The following is a 15,831-nucleotide window of genomic DNA, read 5'->3' on the forward strand; positions in this document are numbered from 1 at the left end:
CCTACTTCAGCTGACATCCATGTTCTTGTCTAACTCTGAGAAAGACGGAACAAGCAGATTCACATAATATTATATCATTAGTTTAACATCACACACACTCAGAGGTTAAACTAAACATTGTGTCTGTGCAGTTAGACAGTGGTGACTGTCAACAAGGAGCTTGGACACAACATGTCCTCCTGGTTGTCCAACCTGGTCCCATGAGTCAGCAGCTCCTCTACGGTTGTCCAGTCATCCAACAGCTTTCTGTTCCTCAGACGACTCAGCTTCCGTTGACTCAGCTCCAGGACAGTTTTGCATCGCCCCTCAGCAAACGGTCCAACTCCCCTGCTTTCTATTAAGCCTCCGTCTCCTATAGACGCTGCTCCCCGGCTAACAGCTTCTCGTAAAGGTCCGCCTCTGGCCAGCAGCTGTTGCTGCTTTTGCTCCCGAGCCAACAGGAAGTGTTCTCTCCTCTCTGTTCGACTCCAGTAGCGACCCAGCAGCATGTCAGTGTTGTTCTCTTCATCAGTACTCATTCCACTCCGTTCATCTGCCAGCTGATGAGCTCGATCTCTGAGCAACTGGCTCCTTGTGACTCGTGAGGTTGTGTTAGGTCTAGAGCTTGGGTTAGGTTTTGCCTGCAGACCGGAACCGGCATTGTGACTTGAGTTTGCATTTATTTGTCCATTCTTTGCCTCACATTCAGCAGAAGTTCCAACTCCTGTGTGGCCCTCCAAAGTGCTGTAGAGACCTCTACCTCCTCCACCTCCATAGGACTGACGACTGGCCGGCTTTGGCCAGGTGTCGTTGACGTCTCCAGCCTGCAGTGGGAGGACATGACTCTGGAGGTGCTGCTGTTCTCTAGCTCTGCTCCTTTCCAGCTCCAGTTGCCTCTCTCTTTCCTTCTCCTCCTGGAGCTTTGTCTCTCTTTCCCTCTCCATCTCTCTTTCAATTTCTCTTTCCCTTTCAATCTCCTTTTCCTTTTGTAGTTGTCTCTTTTGTTCCAGTTCCCTCTCCATCTCCCTCTCTCTTTCTGCCATCGCTGGCTCAGGCATTAAGCTTCTATCTTGAGTGTGCCACCAGTCATTTTGTGTGATCTGACCACCCGAGTTGTCATAGCATCGCTCACTGGTGTTGGTGCCCCTGACGTGTCCCAAAGCAGCCGGGTGTTGTTGGGGTGATAGGGCCATGCCTGTTGGGTGGGAAGCCATCACACCAGCATCTAGCTCACCTTCCTCTGGCAGGCCTGGTGGAAGGACGTTGTGTGGAGTGACACCTCCACAGTAGTGCAGAGTTGCAGCACAGTAGGAAGGTGATGCTGGGTGGCTGGCCCGGCGGCGGTATTCCTGCGGAGGCGGTCGGTGGTGTAGGGTTCTGCTCCTCCTCAGCATGCCTACTGAGCTTGAACCCTGGTGGTTGTACTGCTGCTGCATGGGTATTTGTGGTCTTCGATGGCTGGAGGGTGTGCTGCAGGTGGAGAGGACTGGGGCATTTATACGTGGGACTGCGGCGTGAGAGGGGTTGAAGAGAGCGCCGCTGCTAGAGCTGTGGCGGTTCAGACAGGGTCGGTCAGCTTTATGGAACTGGACCGATGAAACCCTGGAAATGAAATTGTTCTAGTTAACTGATGCGACAACATGTGCAGCTGAAATCATGTTTCCATACACATCGTAAAAAGACATAGCCATTTCTTTAACTATCACCATCAGCACTGGATCAGAAAGAAAAAAATATATATCAGTTGAAATTACTGACATTTGTATTTGTGAAATTAAAATTAATAAAAGGAATTTCTCTTTAGAAATGAATTTATTTTCTTTAAAATCTGAAGTTTACAGCTGAAGTTTACATACAATTTGAAACTAGATCCCGCTGGCTTTCAACTCCAGCGGGATCTAGTTTTAAATTGTATGTTTTTGTTTTGAAACTGTAAGTTTTTATTTTTTTTATTGTTATGTTGTGTTTTGATGTACAGCACTTTGTATCAGCTGTGGTTGTTTTAAAGTGCTTTACAAATAAAGTTGGTATGGTATGCACTAAGGTCTATGGCTTTAAAGCTGCAGTATGTAACTTTTTGATGAAACTATTACTATGTAGTGACAGTACAAATAATCAGTGAAAGAAACTGAGCTCCTATGCTTTCTCCCAGTTCTCCCAGTGCTAACTAGAAACAACCAATCAGAGCCAGGAGGCGAGTCTTGGTGCTGTCAATCAGACCTCCTTCTGGCTTTGATTGGTTATTTTTTGTCTGGCGTGATGCATTTTTTCAGACAATAGTAGTTCAAGGAGGAGTATGACCATTTGTATGACAGTATGACCGACTAACTGTCTTATACTGTCACAACACAGTGACAGTTTTATCATACACACACATATATATATATTCTTTAAAAAATTTCATACTGCAACTTTAAACAACTTGGGAAAGCTTGTTGCCTGACATTAAGTTAAAAACAAGATATCTGTGGACTTCCAAAAATCTGCATCCTCCTTTGAATTTTCAGATGCCTGAATCTGCACTATTCACCTACTCATAAAATAATTATCAAGAATAAACCCCATGGAAATGTGCAGTCATAATACTATTCAGGAAGGATTCAGATACTTTGTGTTGTGCTGACATAGGCTGAAAGGCTGGTCAGCAAGGAAGAAGCAATTACTCCAAAAGCAACATTAAAAAAGATAGGCTTACTGTTGCACCGAGGGAGCAAAGATCTTAATATTGCCAACCATAACCTGTGCTCTGATGACACTTGAAAATTGATAAAAGTTTCACTGTTACATTTGGAGAAAAAAGCCTGAAGGCACCATCCCATTGGGTGGCACTGTTATGTTGATGGGAGGCAAATTACAAATTATATTGCATCTTGAAGAAAGAGCTTTATATGCAAATATGCAAGCAACATTTCAAGACATGAGCTAAGACATTAAATATTGGGTACAAACATGCCTTCTGACTTCACAAAGACCCTACAAGCATGCCTCTAAATTAGTTACAAAGTGACTTTAAAACAAGAAAGTTACTGTTTTGGCTTAACCTTAACCCACAAAGCCATCATGTTGATCTCTTAAAAACTCATAGAAAATATGTGGACAGAACTCAAATGGTGTGTGCAAACAAGGGGACCTATAAACAGTTCTGTCAGGAGGAATGGGCCAAAATTCTAACGTACTGTTGTTAGAAGCTTAGGAATGGATAGTCAAAACATTTGACTCCAGTCATACAGTTCAAAAGTAATGCTACCAAATACTAAAGAAATACAGGTAAACGTCAGACTTTGACTAAAGTAATACAAAAAACTGTCTTTCATGTAATTCTGGTGTTTGGCAAATGGAAATAAATTTGAATGAGCAGAATAATTCTCAATTGACAGGGCACACATTTTTGATTAATAAAATATATTCTGATCTATTCATTTGGAAAGCAATGCCAGTGTAAATAGAGGGACTCATGAAACATTACATTTAAAATGTGCACAAGTCTTTCCGGTAGGCTCCCTAACACTTATTTAAATACTATGTTACTTTTAAACAAGGCAGCCAATTAACTAATGAATAGTAAAGGAATGTTTTGGTGGTGGACAAAATGAAGTCATGGTTTTGAACACAGGTAACTGAAGGAAAGTTCTATTTTTAAAACAAACACCAAACCGCTGCAAGGCAGGTTGTCCAAAAAATAACTACATGGATGTATGAGCACAGATTTGATATGACAGAATACACAGAGCAAATAAATGCATAAATCTAGCATAGGACTACTGAAAAGTCACGATTATAAATGCTAAAAGAGGTGATTGTGATAGTAATTTATGAAAAGTGTGATGACTCATATATGAAAACTTTTGAATTGGTCAGCAGAAAAAGAAACAAAACAACTGATGGAAACATTGACAGAACCTGACTATTGATATATTTTGGGGTAAAAAGTATGAGTAATTGGTAATTGTAATTATTTACCACTAAGTAATGCTTCAGATGAAGGCAAATACAATACTAAAAACACAAGACTCATTCCTGAAGCCATTCTCACTCTAAGGCAAATTTCTATTGTGAAGTGTCATTTTATGGTTTGAAAAATGGACGCAACACTTTCTACTCTTCTGTGCTTTGTTGAACCAAATTAGAAAGCAAGTTTGACAGAACTGTCCTTTTTGTAGCACATGAGCACTGTTACCAGCCTGTCTTAGGTGTGGGGTTTCAAATGATTTCAATGTGATTCACAATTTAAAAAAAAAATCATAGTGGATAAGACTGTAATTAAGATCAATGTTACTAATCAATGAAATATTTTTCCCAAATTACCTGAAAAGTCCACGAGGCTGGACATCCATGACTGGCCCAGCTCCATCCTCCATCCCATTTTGCAGGTGCTGACATGGGGGCTGCATCGTCAGGGCCTCTGGTATCGACTCGAGCAGCTCTCTGTGGCTCTTGGGGCAGCTGTCACGCCTCTCGCGTCTCTCGCATGGTTCACCCTGATGTTGCATCCTGGCATTGTACAGACGCATCCTCTTCTCTAAGAGCCTTTGGAAGTGCCTGAACTCACCGGTGCTAACACTGTAGAAGCCTGAATCGCTGAGCTCCGAGGAGATGAAAGACTCTGAGGACGGAGAGCCCCCACCTCCGAACCCCCCACACCCAGCAGTGGCAAAGTTCCCATGAGGATGACAGTCTTCCAGACCTCCCTCCTCTGTCTCCAGCCCTGAGAGATCACCCTGATGGAGGGAGCCATCTGTCCAGCCCAGACCACTGTCCAACTCATGGTGAAGGGGCATGTAACCCAATGGCTTCTCCAGGATGAAGTCCTCATCGTCAGTCTACAAGACAAGAGATGCTCATTCTAAAGGACAGTTCACAAACAGGCAAATCAGAAGCTAAAAATAACTGCATGTTGCATGTGTAGTTCCTCAATACAAACTGGATGAGTTTGTGGAACAATAGGATGCCAAAAACTCAGAAAGATTGTTTTGTTGTTTTAGTAAAGCAAAAAGGTCTCCAAAATCTAAGAATTACTCCAACAATCAACATGTTTAGACATGTTTAGACTCCTTGTGTTGTCTAATCTCCAGCCTATAAATTCTTGCAAATTTCTTTGTTCTTGTTTTAAAGTAATTATATTTAAAATTTCTTAAAGTACCAGTTCATTGTTGTCACACAGTTAAAAATGAACAGGGCAGTTGCTGAAGGTTTTAATTGCATCTCACACTCCAAAGCAGTGGAATCAGTTCTCAGGGGCCATGTTTTAATTCTTCCCCTAATTCAACACACCTGAATCAAATGGTAGTTCAACAGCAGGATTCTGGAGAACTTTATGACATGCTGCGATATTGGTTTTGGAATAGAATGGAGACTGTGAGTAGAAAATGTCACTAAAAAAGGTAAGATTGCAGATACCTGGCTGTGGCAGGTTGTTGGTTCATCTAAGTCAGGATTGCAACATCCCATCAGGCAATTCTTCCTTTTTTGTCGACGTCTGGCGAGTTCGAGATCCTAAAGAATTTATGCAGTGGAAAATTGGAAATAATTAATGGAATAAACATAACAAGTACTTTTCTAGGCTTATTTGACTACGTAACACTTTCATACATTATTTCTAAAAACCTCTTCAAGAAATATTTAATCAGAATTCTCTTTTTCTATGAAAACATTGAGTAAAAAAGCTAATAGCCAATATAAAATTGTAGCTTGAAGTCCAGCAAACCGTGGTGGTATAAGGTATTGATTCAAATGACCTGTACATATGCGTACCACGCTTTGTTTTTTTTTGTGTGTGAATAGGTTTTAAGACCACGTCTTTCCTCCACTCACCAGTCATGTGTTACTGTGTTTTGGTCTAATAAATAAAATCCCAGTTATACACACCAACATTTGTGATACTTTTGCAAGGTGCTGTAGAAGATTTCCAACATTGCTTTGATTTCTTTTTATTTTATCCAAGCTGATAAAATGCAGCATATATTCACATCAATGTTTATTTCTTGGAGCTTTTTTTTTTATTGTTCACCTCACCTGATGGTTGATTTCCACAGTGTCCCGTGGTGAGCTAGACATATAGCTGTACCGTCCTCCATCACAGTGATCTTGTGGCAGAGACAGATGGCCATAATAATGTCTGAGAAAAAACAAGATGAACATTTTAGCAGCTTTTGAGACAATTATGTATGTTTTATGAAAGCTGTGGTTAAAGCCTATAAAATGAAACCCAAAACAATCAAACAGTCCTAAATAAATTTAAATGCCAGAGCTTCTGCAATCACAGGATAATAGAGACTAATCTGCTCTGAGTGTTTACGTGTGATTTACATAACTAGTACCCAAATATTTTGCAAAAACTTCAAATATCTTATTGGATATCTTAATCAAAGTGATTGGTGGTTGTCATTCAGTGAAATAAAGTCATTTAAAGCATAATAAATAAGTCATAATTTAACAGCTCTTTATAGAAATGTTTTACTAACATGCAGGCCATTAATTCATTACATATGTTGTGTAGGCCTGTCACAATAATACACAATAATTCATAAATCAATTGATTGCATGATAAATTAAAATAAGCTCAATAACTTCCATTGGTATAAATTATCTCTTTTTTTCCTCTATTTCTACCAAAAACTGGATGATAAAAGTTTTCAGTTTGGTGCTTTGGTGTCAACAAACCTTTACTTTGAAGGACAATTTTATTTACAAAGACTTCAAAATTAATTGTATTTGTTGTTTTATTTATTTAGTCTTCCAGTTCCAGTGTTAAATGTTCATTAGAATTTAAAGTTCACTGACCTTTTAGAATGTGATCTGGCATTATTATTTTTTGCCATTACCATTATATTACTTAAAAATAGTTTCAAAACAGCAATATTATCGTTTATCACGATAATTTCTGGAGCAATTTATCACAGGCCTACCTGTCTGGGTAGGAGGGGCTAGATGTGTTAATTCCTGCCCCCCTCATTGGAAGAGGTAGGTTGAGGTGCTGCAGGTTGAGCGGCAGGGGTTCCCAGGATCCCCTGTCTCCCTCATTGCCCCGCCTCCTCTGGCCCTTGATTTGCAAGGTGATGGGGCGCTGACTCGCAGCAATAATCCTCAAAGCATCCCGCTGGCTTAGGTGTGCTAGACTCCGCCCGCTCATCTGAGTCAAGTGAACAAACACAGATAGGATATTATGGTGGAATGTACATGGCCTTTCCTGGAGGATGATATTATCATTTTTGCTTCAACCAGGGATACACATGAATTAAACTCCAATTGTCACTCTTTTTTTATGATAAATTTGCTATGGATTTATCATAAAACATGAGTTTTAATCTCTGCAACATTTAACTTTAGCAGAATCAGAAGTCACATCATCAAAACGATAGTCATCAGTTATTTGAATGCATGAGGTTGACTGGGTTAGGAAATGTATTTGGCATGTCGTTTTTATGCCCTCATATTATGTCACTAAATAAATCAATAACTTTTCTTTAAAGTTTTCCACAGGAGCACTTTTTTCTCAGTGTCTGACAAACGAACAACATTTGCTCTGCTCTGCTCTATTTCCTCTTCATATGAGTTATTTAAATTACGCATCTGCCACATGTCTGCCTTTACCTTGAAATGACTTTTCACTAACTACCCACTAAGCAATAGCCCTGAGGCCAAATATAGATTTCATTTAGACATCAGTTGAAGTTAAACTTATGCAATCCTGATTTAGATTCATATATGTATTTTAGACTGAAACTGTCTGGTTTAAAAGTAAACTAAAAATTAAAAGGATAAAAACGAAATGTCTGGAAATCCACATGGAAAAAATATTAGGAAGCATGAACTGGAACTTAAAGAATCTAATTTGATTAAATTTCATTGGGAAGCTCAAAAACTAAATTAAACTCCACATTTACAGTGTGGGGTATATATGAGGATAACAAAAATAATATCAGAGGACTGTAAAAAAACTGAATGTTGAAAATTAAGTGAATGAAAACCAATAAACATTTCTTCAATAAAAACAGCAGTGATTGGAATCTTAACTCAGTTTTTCTCTTTTTGAGCTTCCAGTTCAGCAAGCAGAGATTTATGTAACAAAACTAACAGATCTTCATGCCAAGATATCCTGTACAGCGTGCCAGTCTTTCTTTTAAGAAACATTTTTAAATATAATTACATAACTAAATGCTAATTTGGAGGCTCAGACAGGAATAGTTGACAAGTACAGAAGCCAGAATGTAATGCTTTCTACTCTCATGCAGGTTGATTGTAAATCTGGAGGTTTAGAGTCCTTGTCAAATGGCATTTTGACTAAAAATCTGGAGGTTTTTAGTAAAAAAACCTCCAGATTTTTTTTGATAATTGTTGTGTTCAAACCATTATCTTAATGGTTTGAACACAATACATGTTGTAAACTGGCAAATGGCGTTTTGATTAAAAATCTGGATTTTTTTTTTTTCAAAATCTCTTTCTCTTTCTTACTGTTTATTCAATGTCACATGCTTTAAAGCACTTTGAAATGCCTTGCTGCTGAAATGTGCTGTACAAATAAAATTTGATTGATTGATTGTTTTGAATAACATATTGAGTAAACTTGAGGGAGTCATGACTAATCACATGAGTAAAACTATTCAACACAAAGACAGTGCTGCAAAAATAATAGTTGCCCCTACTTTGAGGGGTCAAACTCTGGAAGGTTTGACCCCTCAAACAGTGATTCTGAAAAAAGATGGGAAAAGAAAAAAATATATAAGTGACCTACAATACTTAGAGAATCAGTTTAGGCCAGAAAATGTACAGCCAGTTGCCTCAGTAAAGGAACAGTAAGATCTTACCTGTAGTTGAATTATAGAATGTGCTAAAGCTATGCTACAATATCTTTGATAGCACCACCTAAGTGAGTGCCAACACATCCATATATGGCATTGCTTTTGGTACATTTTGCTCCCAAAGCCAATTAAAATTGTTGCTGCTGTATGCAATATTTGTCTATATCATTTTGAGAATGTTATAGGTAAAATACCCTGCATTTCTGCAATCAGTTTGTTCTAGACTCAAAGATGAAGGCAGAATAAATCCGATAACTGCATGTTGCACATCACAGTTCTGTGTGTGTGAATCAAGTAAAGGAATCAAGTAAAGGTCAGAATCAAGTAAAGGAAAATATGAGATGATTCTTGCATATTTTTTTTCCAAAAAAGGACAAAAAACTCTGAGAAACTGCACAGATGCTTAATCCTCCATTTATCTTCCAAAAATTTTTGACTTCTGTGTGTTGTCTTCACACAATGTAAATACTAATCTTGGCAGTTCCCATTGAAATTATGTGAACTTGGACTTCATAACAAATTTATCCCAGGAACAACTGCTATGAACAGAGTGGGGAATACAGCTTAGCTAATGACCAGATGCTGCTCAGTGGCATCATGGGAATCACTGAGGAATTATTCCAGTTCGGTCATGGATTGTGGGAATCCAGCATCCATCGACGCCTCTGTGCATTTTTTGGAATGCAAGCTGCCATTTTGAAGGCAGCATTCATTCCATCATCCTTTTCTTTACTATTATCTTAATGGTTTGAACGCAATACATGTTGCAAACTGGCAAAATCATAAGACACAACTGGGCAGCAAGATTCTGCTTCTCTCTGACAGATGGTTGGATTAGGGACACCTGGGCAGCCACACCATGTTCATCAAACATGACAAATATGAGTATGTCTCTGTAGGTCTGCAGTGAGGTGTGTTACTTCTGAAAAGGGGCATAACCCTTATTCTGCTTGCTACATATCAGTGCATGCAGCTCAAAAGCCATCGAATTAGACGCATGAACAGCATTGTTAACTCCAGTGCATCAGAACCATGAGTCACCCTCCGCTACATTCAGCTACACACAGACACACACACACGCGTACACGCACACACACAACATGCATACAGCGTGAGCAAAGGAGCACAAAATGGCACCTGTATGTAAAGACGGCGGATGGCAGCAGGATGAGTGGGATTCTTTTGAAGGTGCCAGTGACACAAATGAGACAAAATCTAACATAACTTTGTAAAGAAATGGCATGAACAACTTAACATTGTGTTTAATTGTCTCACATTCAAATGCAAAATCCTGCAGAAATCCCAATGCCTACTTTGAGTCTCATTAAATACACACATACTGACACATCCACAAGCAAAAAGCACAAGCACTGGTGACTCCATTTTATCTAATTCAAATGAGAGCTAATTAAAAATACACAGCAGGATTTCTAGCAGTCAGACAGTTTTTTAATGGCTTACCGTTTGGTCACCCATCCATGGTCCAGAGAGCCAACAGCCCATCTCCACAGCAACAGAAGGCAGCTGCCGAGGGTTTTGGTAAAATCAGCGGCTCTGCTGGTTCCCTTCAGCAGATCGCCTCTTCTGCCTCCTCCTCTTCCTCCGCCTTGCAATCTCTCTCTTTCTTTCTTTTATTCTCTCTCTCTCTCTCTAATCACAGTGCCTTTTCCCCTCAGCTTTTATCCTCAGCTTCTGTTTCCCCACACTTTCATTCAAGCAGGACCTCTTGTTTTCCATCTGTTTCTTCAACATCTCTTGCCACATCTCCTTCAAAAACTGCTTGAAATTTCAACATTCTGCACACAAACAGAGGCACGACATGCATGCATGGCAGCGCTGCAGTCATAAAAAAAAATATGCGCAGGCTGACAGTGCGTTCAGAGATGGAGAGGGAAACACACAGCCAGGATGCTGTCTGATTGGTGTCCTTTAAAGAGTCATCAGCCAATCACATGCACTGTTCTCCTTGTGGAGGTTTTCCTCTGTGTCTGAAACTCCTCAGCAAAGCTTCATGCAAGAGGCAGCCTCCACTGCAGTGATACACTCGGCAGCAGGGGAAACACGCTATCAAACTATCCATCTTCTAGCTGCTCAGCTAGGATCTCCCCCTAGCAGATGCATGCTGGGAGATGGAGTGAAGGCATTGTGGCTCTTTCTTGCGTATCGGAATCAACCCGAAAGATGTTCTACTTTGACAAGTTTATTAATCTGAGTTTTGAAACAAACTTAAAAGAGGATGCTCAGTCCCTATCTTAGGCATTTTTTTCAGACTTTCGTTTGTATCAAATTCTCAAGTACAAGAGCAACAACACATTTTCACAAGTCACAAAGGACAGCACAAATGAAATAAAAAAAAAATAAACCTATACTGGTTGTAGTAGTGTGCACACTCTTTTTTCTTTTCTTTTTTTTTTTTTTTTTTTTCTTTTGTGGCCTTTTTTAACAGGAAAGTGAGTTTCCTGTTAAACTCACTTTAACAGGAAACTCACTTTAACAGGAAACTCACTTTTGTTAGTCAAAATGCTTTTGACTAACAAAGCATTCTGGCTTTGTTAGTCAAAAATTTGGATTTATCTTCTGTTGATTTAGACTTGCACTCATTATGAAGCTGAAAAAATACATTCTGTTTTTATGGTCAGCATTCTGATAGACCACTGAAGGTTTGGGGCCAAAACTGTCAGGTGTTCTGTTCTTGATTAAAGAAACTCATTTAATATCTTGGGAGGAAATTTGTGGATGAACACAAATTAATAAAATATTCCATATTTTCACATCACGTCATCTGATATTTCTTCCCTACCAGGTAGCGACTGTGTCAGCTTTTCTTGTACTATCCACAACATTCTTCCCTTTTTAACTTTTTCCAATTCATCCTTACATCGGACTTCACTCACTTGCTCCTCTTGATTTCCAAGGTATTCAACATTCAATACTGCCTGGCTACTTTCTCTCTTGACAGTGTTTCAGTAGACATGTCTAGTCAAAATCTAGGCCTAACTACACCTAAGAGAATGTTATAAGTGTGTGAATTGATGTTCACAGATGCTCTCCACCCATTATATAGAAGCTTGAGCATCACTGCAAAACAAAAACAAAAATTAGCTCTCTAAATATTGGTTCATGAACAGAAAACTCTAAATTTTATTATTTTCTTATTTTTATTTGAAAAACAAAATTCAAACTAAGAATCATTTTCCTTTCAATCTCATGTTATGCATTGCTTTATGTTGGATACATAAAATCCCATTAAAATGTGATACTTTTCTCTGCTGAAGAACAGTGTCACAATGTTTCATTGCGGGGATGGTGTATTCTTTGCAATTTGTAAGGGCACCTTTTCCCACATATGCAGAAAGGATCCACTGCAGGGATTGTGTCAAACTGCAAGCACTTGTTATGTCTTTCTTTGAAAAACCAATTACTCATTGACCATTTTAGAAATAGGGAAGATTTGACCATTATTTAACTTTTTTAATTGAATAATTAAAGATTTTATTTGCAGAAAAAAATGAAACCCAAATTCTTTCCTACTAATTTATGATTATGTTCTACTCTGTGTGAGCCAATGAAATAGAATCCTCATAAAATACATTACAGTTTGTGACAAAAATAATAAACAGTAAGAAAAATAGGTTTAAAAAACCTTTTTAAGGCACAATACCTGCCTAATTACATAAATCTGAGAATTGATTTTACTCTGGTTGGTCTTCCCGATATGCCACCTCATCTTCCTCCCTCCACTTGGTTGATTTAGGAAGCCAACACTTGATTGATGAAACTACTTGACATATGTGTGAGTTTGATCTGTAGCTTTCGAACAGCTGGTACGAGAACATATTTTACAAAGCATCCTTTGCTTTTTATGTCGACATGACAACAGACCACCTCCTGCCCACAAAGTCATCTGTACGCCACTTGAACATAGTTTCATTTCATCTGGTTCACTCTAAATGACCCTGCTTTTTAACTGTTTGGTTGTCATGGTAACAGGCTTGCATGAAAAAAGAAGGGATTGTGTGTGTTGCTTGTGAATTCACTGGAATGTCTTTTACTAGAGCAGCTCTCCTTTTTGTGCACCGATGCTGAATACGAGTGTTAGTGGTGACACCGTGGACGGACAGATGGTGGCAGTGATAATGGATGCATGTCTTACTGCTGATGAACGTGATGATGATGAAGATGATGGGTGCATCTGGATGCCTGTAGCTGAGCTCTGCCATTTTTGTACTAAAGTGCGGAGGCGGAAAGAAAGAGCGATGGAGAGTGAGCATGTGTGCTTTACCCACTCACACACACACACACCCATACTGTAGAGCTTCAGCTGCGACACACAGACCTGTCTGTGGCTAAAAATGGAAAGCATACTTGCTGTTGCTGAGAAGCCACAAGAAGGCTCAAAATGAGGCAAGTGTACATGCAGAGATTCTTATTTGCATACATCCTGAAAGAATATCGGAGATATAAAAATTACAATATTAAAATATGTTTTAATGACTTTATCTTATCATCAAGCAGCAACAGTTAAACGTCCTAAGGCACCTAATCTTCTGTAATTATAAAATGTTCCAGGGCCTTTTAAAGAAGGTGCTCCATTGATACCCCTTTGATTGATCAGTATGTTCAATTGAATGTCTCATGCAACTAACTATTTAACCACATTATCAATGAATTGGAACATAATTTATGTGTCTTTTTTTCCCTTATCACATTTATTTATGTAAACAGGGACAGGACACAATAACAAAAACATGTATAGTATTTGTAAATACACCAGATTATACCCCAAGTCTGTTTGCTTTTGCCGTGACTGATTAGTATTAATATACAAAATAATATCACATCCTAGAAATTCCTCTTAAAATATACACAGAATTATGTCAAACATAAGGGAAAGAAAAAAACTCTGTGTTGTATCAGTGTCATCTTTCAGTTGGTGTGTTTTTTATGCTAGTAAGCCCATCTTTTATATTGGTGATAAACATATTCAGGACGTGATACAGACTGTGAACTTAAGTATTTATAACTGTGTATGACTCTCAGATTATCCAGGATTAAGTTTATCTGTGTAGGAGTTTCTTGGTGGCTCCAAACAACAGATGTATTTGATTTTTGACATTGAAGTAAGGAAATATTATTATTCATAGGGAAGCCTTAAGATAAAGATTTTCTGACAGTTTCCTTTTTTTCCAAATTTGTTTCTTGCTTATCATGTGTAACTGGATATAATGTCTAAGTTTTAGAACTAAGGTGTTCCAAAGTGTTAAATTGGTTTAGCTACAACTGAAAAACCAAGCATGTGTAATAAATACATCTTATATATCTTATGTGTCTGTCTTAAATGTTTTTGAATTGCATACAAATGACTACTTTTTACTTCTACTTAAGTAAAAATAGAGTGAAGTAGTTTTACTCCAATTACAGTAAACTTTTTGGCGACGATACCCACTTCTATTCTATTCTATTCTATTCTATTCTATTCTATTCTATTCTATTCTATTCTATTCTATTCTATTCGCGTTTAGTACTTTTTGTCTTCAGTCGGGTCTTGTAGGACCAATGTAAGCGAATGAACGTCAATGACTGGTCAGGTTCTCCAAACTGTCTTGTGATTGGTTAGATTTGTGGAAGTATAGCAGCGGGTAGTACAATAACGTGACTTCATATTGTTTGTTTTATGTTTTACTGTTTTAATAACTTATTTTTATATAGCTGTCTTCGGGAACAGTTGTAAAATCTGTGTCTGTATATTTTTTGAATAAGGTGTTACAAGATAGCTGCATATTATTGTGACAGAGTTAGCTTAGCGGGCTAACTTCCCATTGGAACCACGATAGTTAGCATTAGCGTCCAAGGAGCTACAACAACAACAGTAGTAGCTTCACCGAGAGACGAGGTAACAACTCCATTACAAGCTCATGCAACTTCTCACGATTTGTTAATTTCGCATTTCTTTGACTTTTTTTTAATTTTAAAGCAAATGTAATTAAATCGCACAATAGACACCTGCTTCATTCTGATGTCACCATGCTTTTCAGTAACTATGATGGGAAAATTTCAAACGATATTCATATCAAAACATACATTTTTATCTATCAGAGAAATAAAACAGTGTTTAAATAATAACATGATAATATCCTTTATGTCGTTTCAATTTTAATTGAAACATGTTATAAGTTTCCGTAACGCAAGTTACAGAAACTGCTCAATTTCCAAAAAAGAAATTAGATATTGCCATCTAATGTTGAACAAGGGAATTTTTATTGATATTGATTTTTAATGGTTAGACTAAATATCAGAAATTTGACCTGTCATTGTAATATTTGTCCTGACAAAAGTTATTAATGCAGAATATTATATTTTTGCCACTTAGAAAACCACATGATAAATGATACCTAGAGGTTGTATATTTTATTGATGGTAGTTCTTAAACTGTTAATTCTGTTAGAAAAAGTATGAAGTTCATGGCATTCTAAAATGATGAAAATGACATGAGACTGTGCAGAGATGGTGCGTTTCCAAAAGAAAAAAGTTTAGAGAAAAAAGTCTAACTTTTATTACATAAAAGTTTCACATTTTCTCTGATAGAGTTGGATGTATGCTGTAATTTATTTATTTTGAACATGATAGTAGTATAAAATCATGCACAAGAACAATGACAGTAAAGCCCAGAAGAGTTTTCCTTTTTGCCTTTTGTGACAAATTTCTGAATGTGTTTTTCTTTTTAGGGTTCAATTGAATGTTACATTTACTTTGAAATGGTGCTTTAAACACTTTTACCGCTAACGGATAAGTATAAGGTTGATACTACTGTAGTAGCGAAGCAGACTAACAGATGCTGAAATTTTGGAGTCCCTAAAAATCCAGTTGGTCACTCCATCTGCTCCTTTGCCCTTCACAGCATGAATTGCCCACCCACAAAACGCCTCAGAGGCCTTAACCAGGATGTTGTGACAGCAGTTGCATCTGATGACCCTTTTGGAGATGATGAGGAATTCACCCAGGATGACTTCGATGAAATAGACATCATCGCCTCACAGGCCTTCACTTCGGCAGT

The 15,831-nt window shown here is 38.1% G+C and overlaps 1 protein-coding gene across 1 annotated transcript; it reads right to left on the reverse strand.

The window, feature by feature from the left end:
* Positions 1-6: 6 nt before the first annotated feature.
* LOC106940224 (uncharacterized) lies at positions 7-10,660 on the reverse strand. The gene is made up of 6 exons (XM_015022905.1): positions 10,239-10,660; positions 6,885-7,108; positions 5,992-6,094; positions 5,377-5,472; positions 4,285-4,799; positions 7-1,581 (listed from the first exon to the last, which is right to left on the reverse strand). The coding sequence occupies exons 1-6, from the start codon at positions 10,278-10,280 to the stop codon at positions 132-134; spliced, it is 2,430 nt and encodes an 809-aa protein (XP_014878391.1). The 5' UTR covers positions 10,281-10,660; the 3' UTR covers positions 7-131.
* Between the last annotated feature and the right edge of the window lie 5,171 nt (positions 10,661-15,831).

Source organism: Poecilia latipinna, unplaced genomic scaffold (assembly GCF_001443285.1).
Source record: "Poecilia latipinna isolate Pla-1442-1.1 unplaced genomic scaffold, P_latipinna-1.0 Scaffold3133, whole genome shotgun sequence".
NCBI classification, from domain to species: Eukaryota; Metazoa; Chordata; class Actinopteri; order Cyprinodontiformes; family Poeciliidae; genus Poecilia; species Poecilia latipinna.

Coding starts and splice junctions, on each gene's coding strand:
- LOC106940224 (XM_015022905.1), bottom strand. CDS start 10,280: ATGGGCTGTTGGCTCTCTGGACCATGGATGGGTGACCAAACG. Junction 7,109..10,238: donor CATGGATGGGTGACCAAACG/GTAAGCCATTAA, acceptor CACTTGACTCAG/ATGAGCGGGCGGAGTCTAGC. Junction 6,095..6,884: donor AGCCCCTCCTACCCAGACAG/GTAGGCCTGTGA, acceptor GTTTTTTCTCAG/ACATTATTATGGCCATCTGT.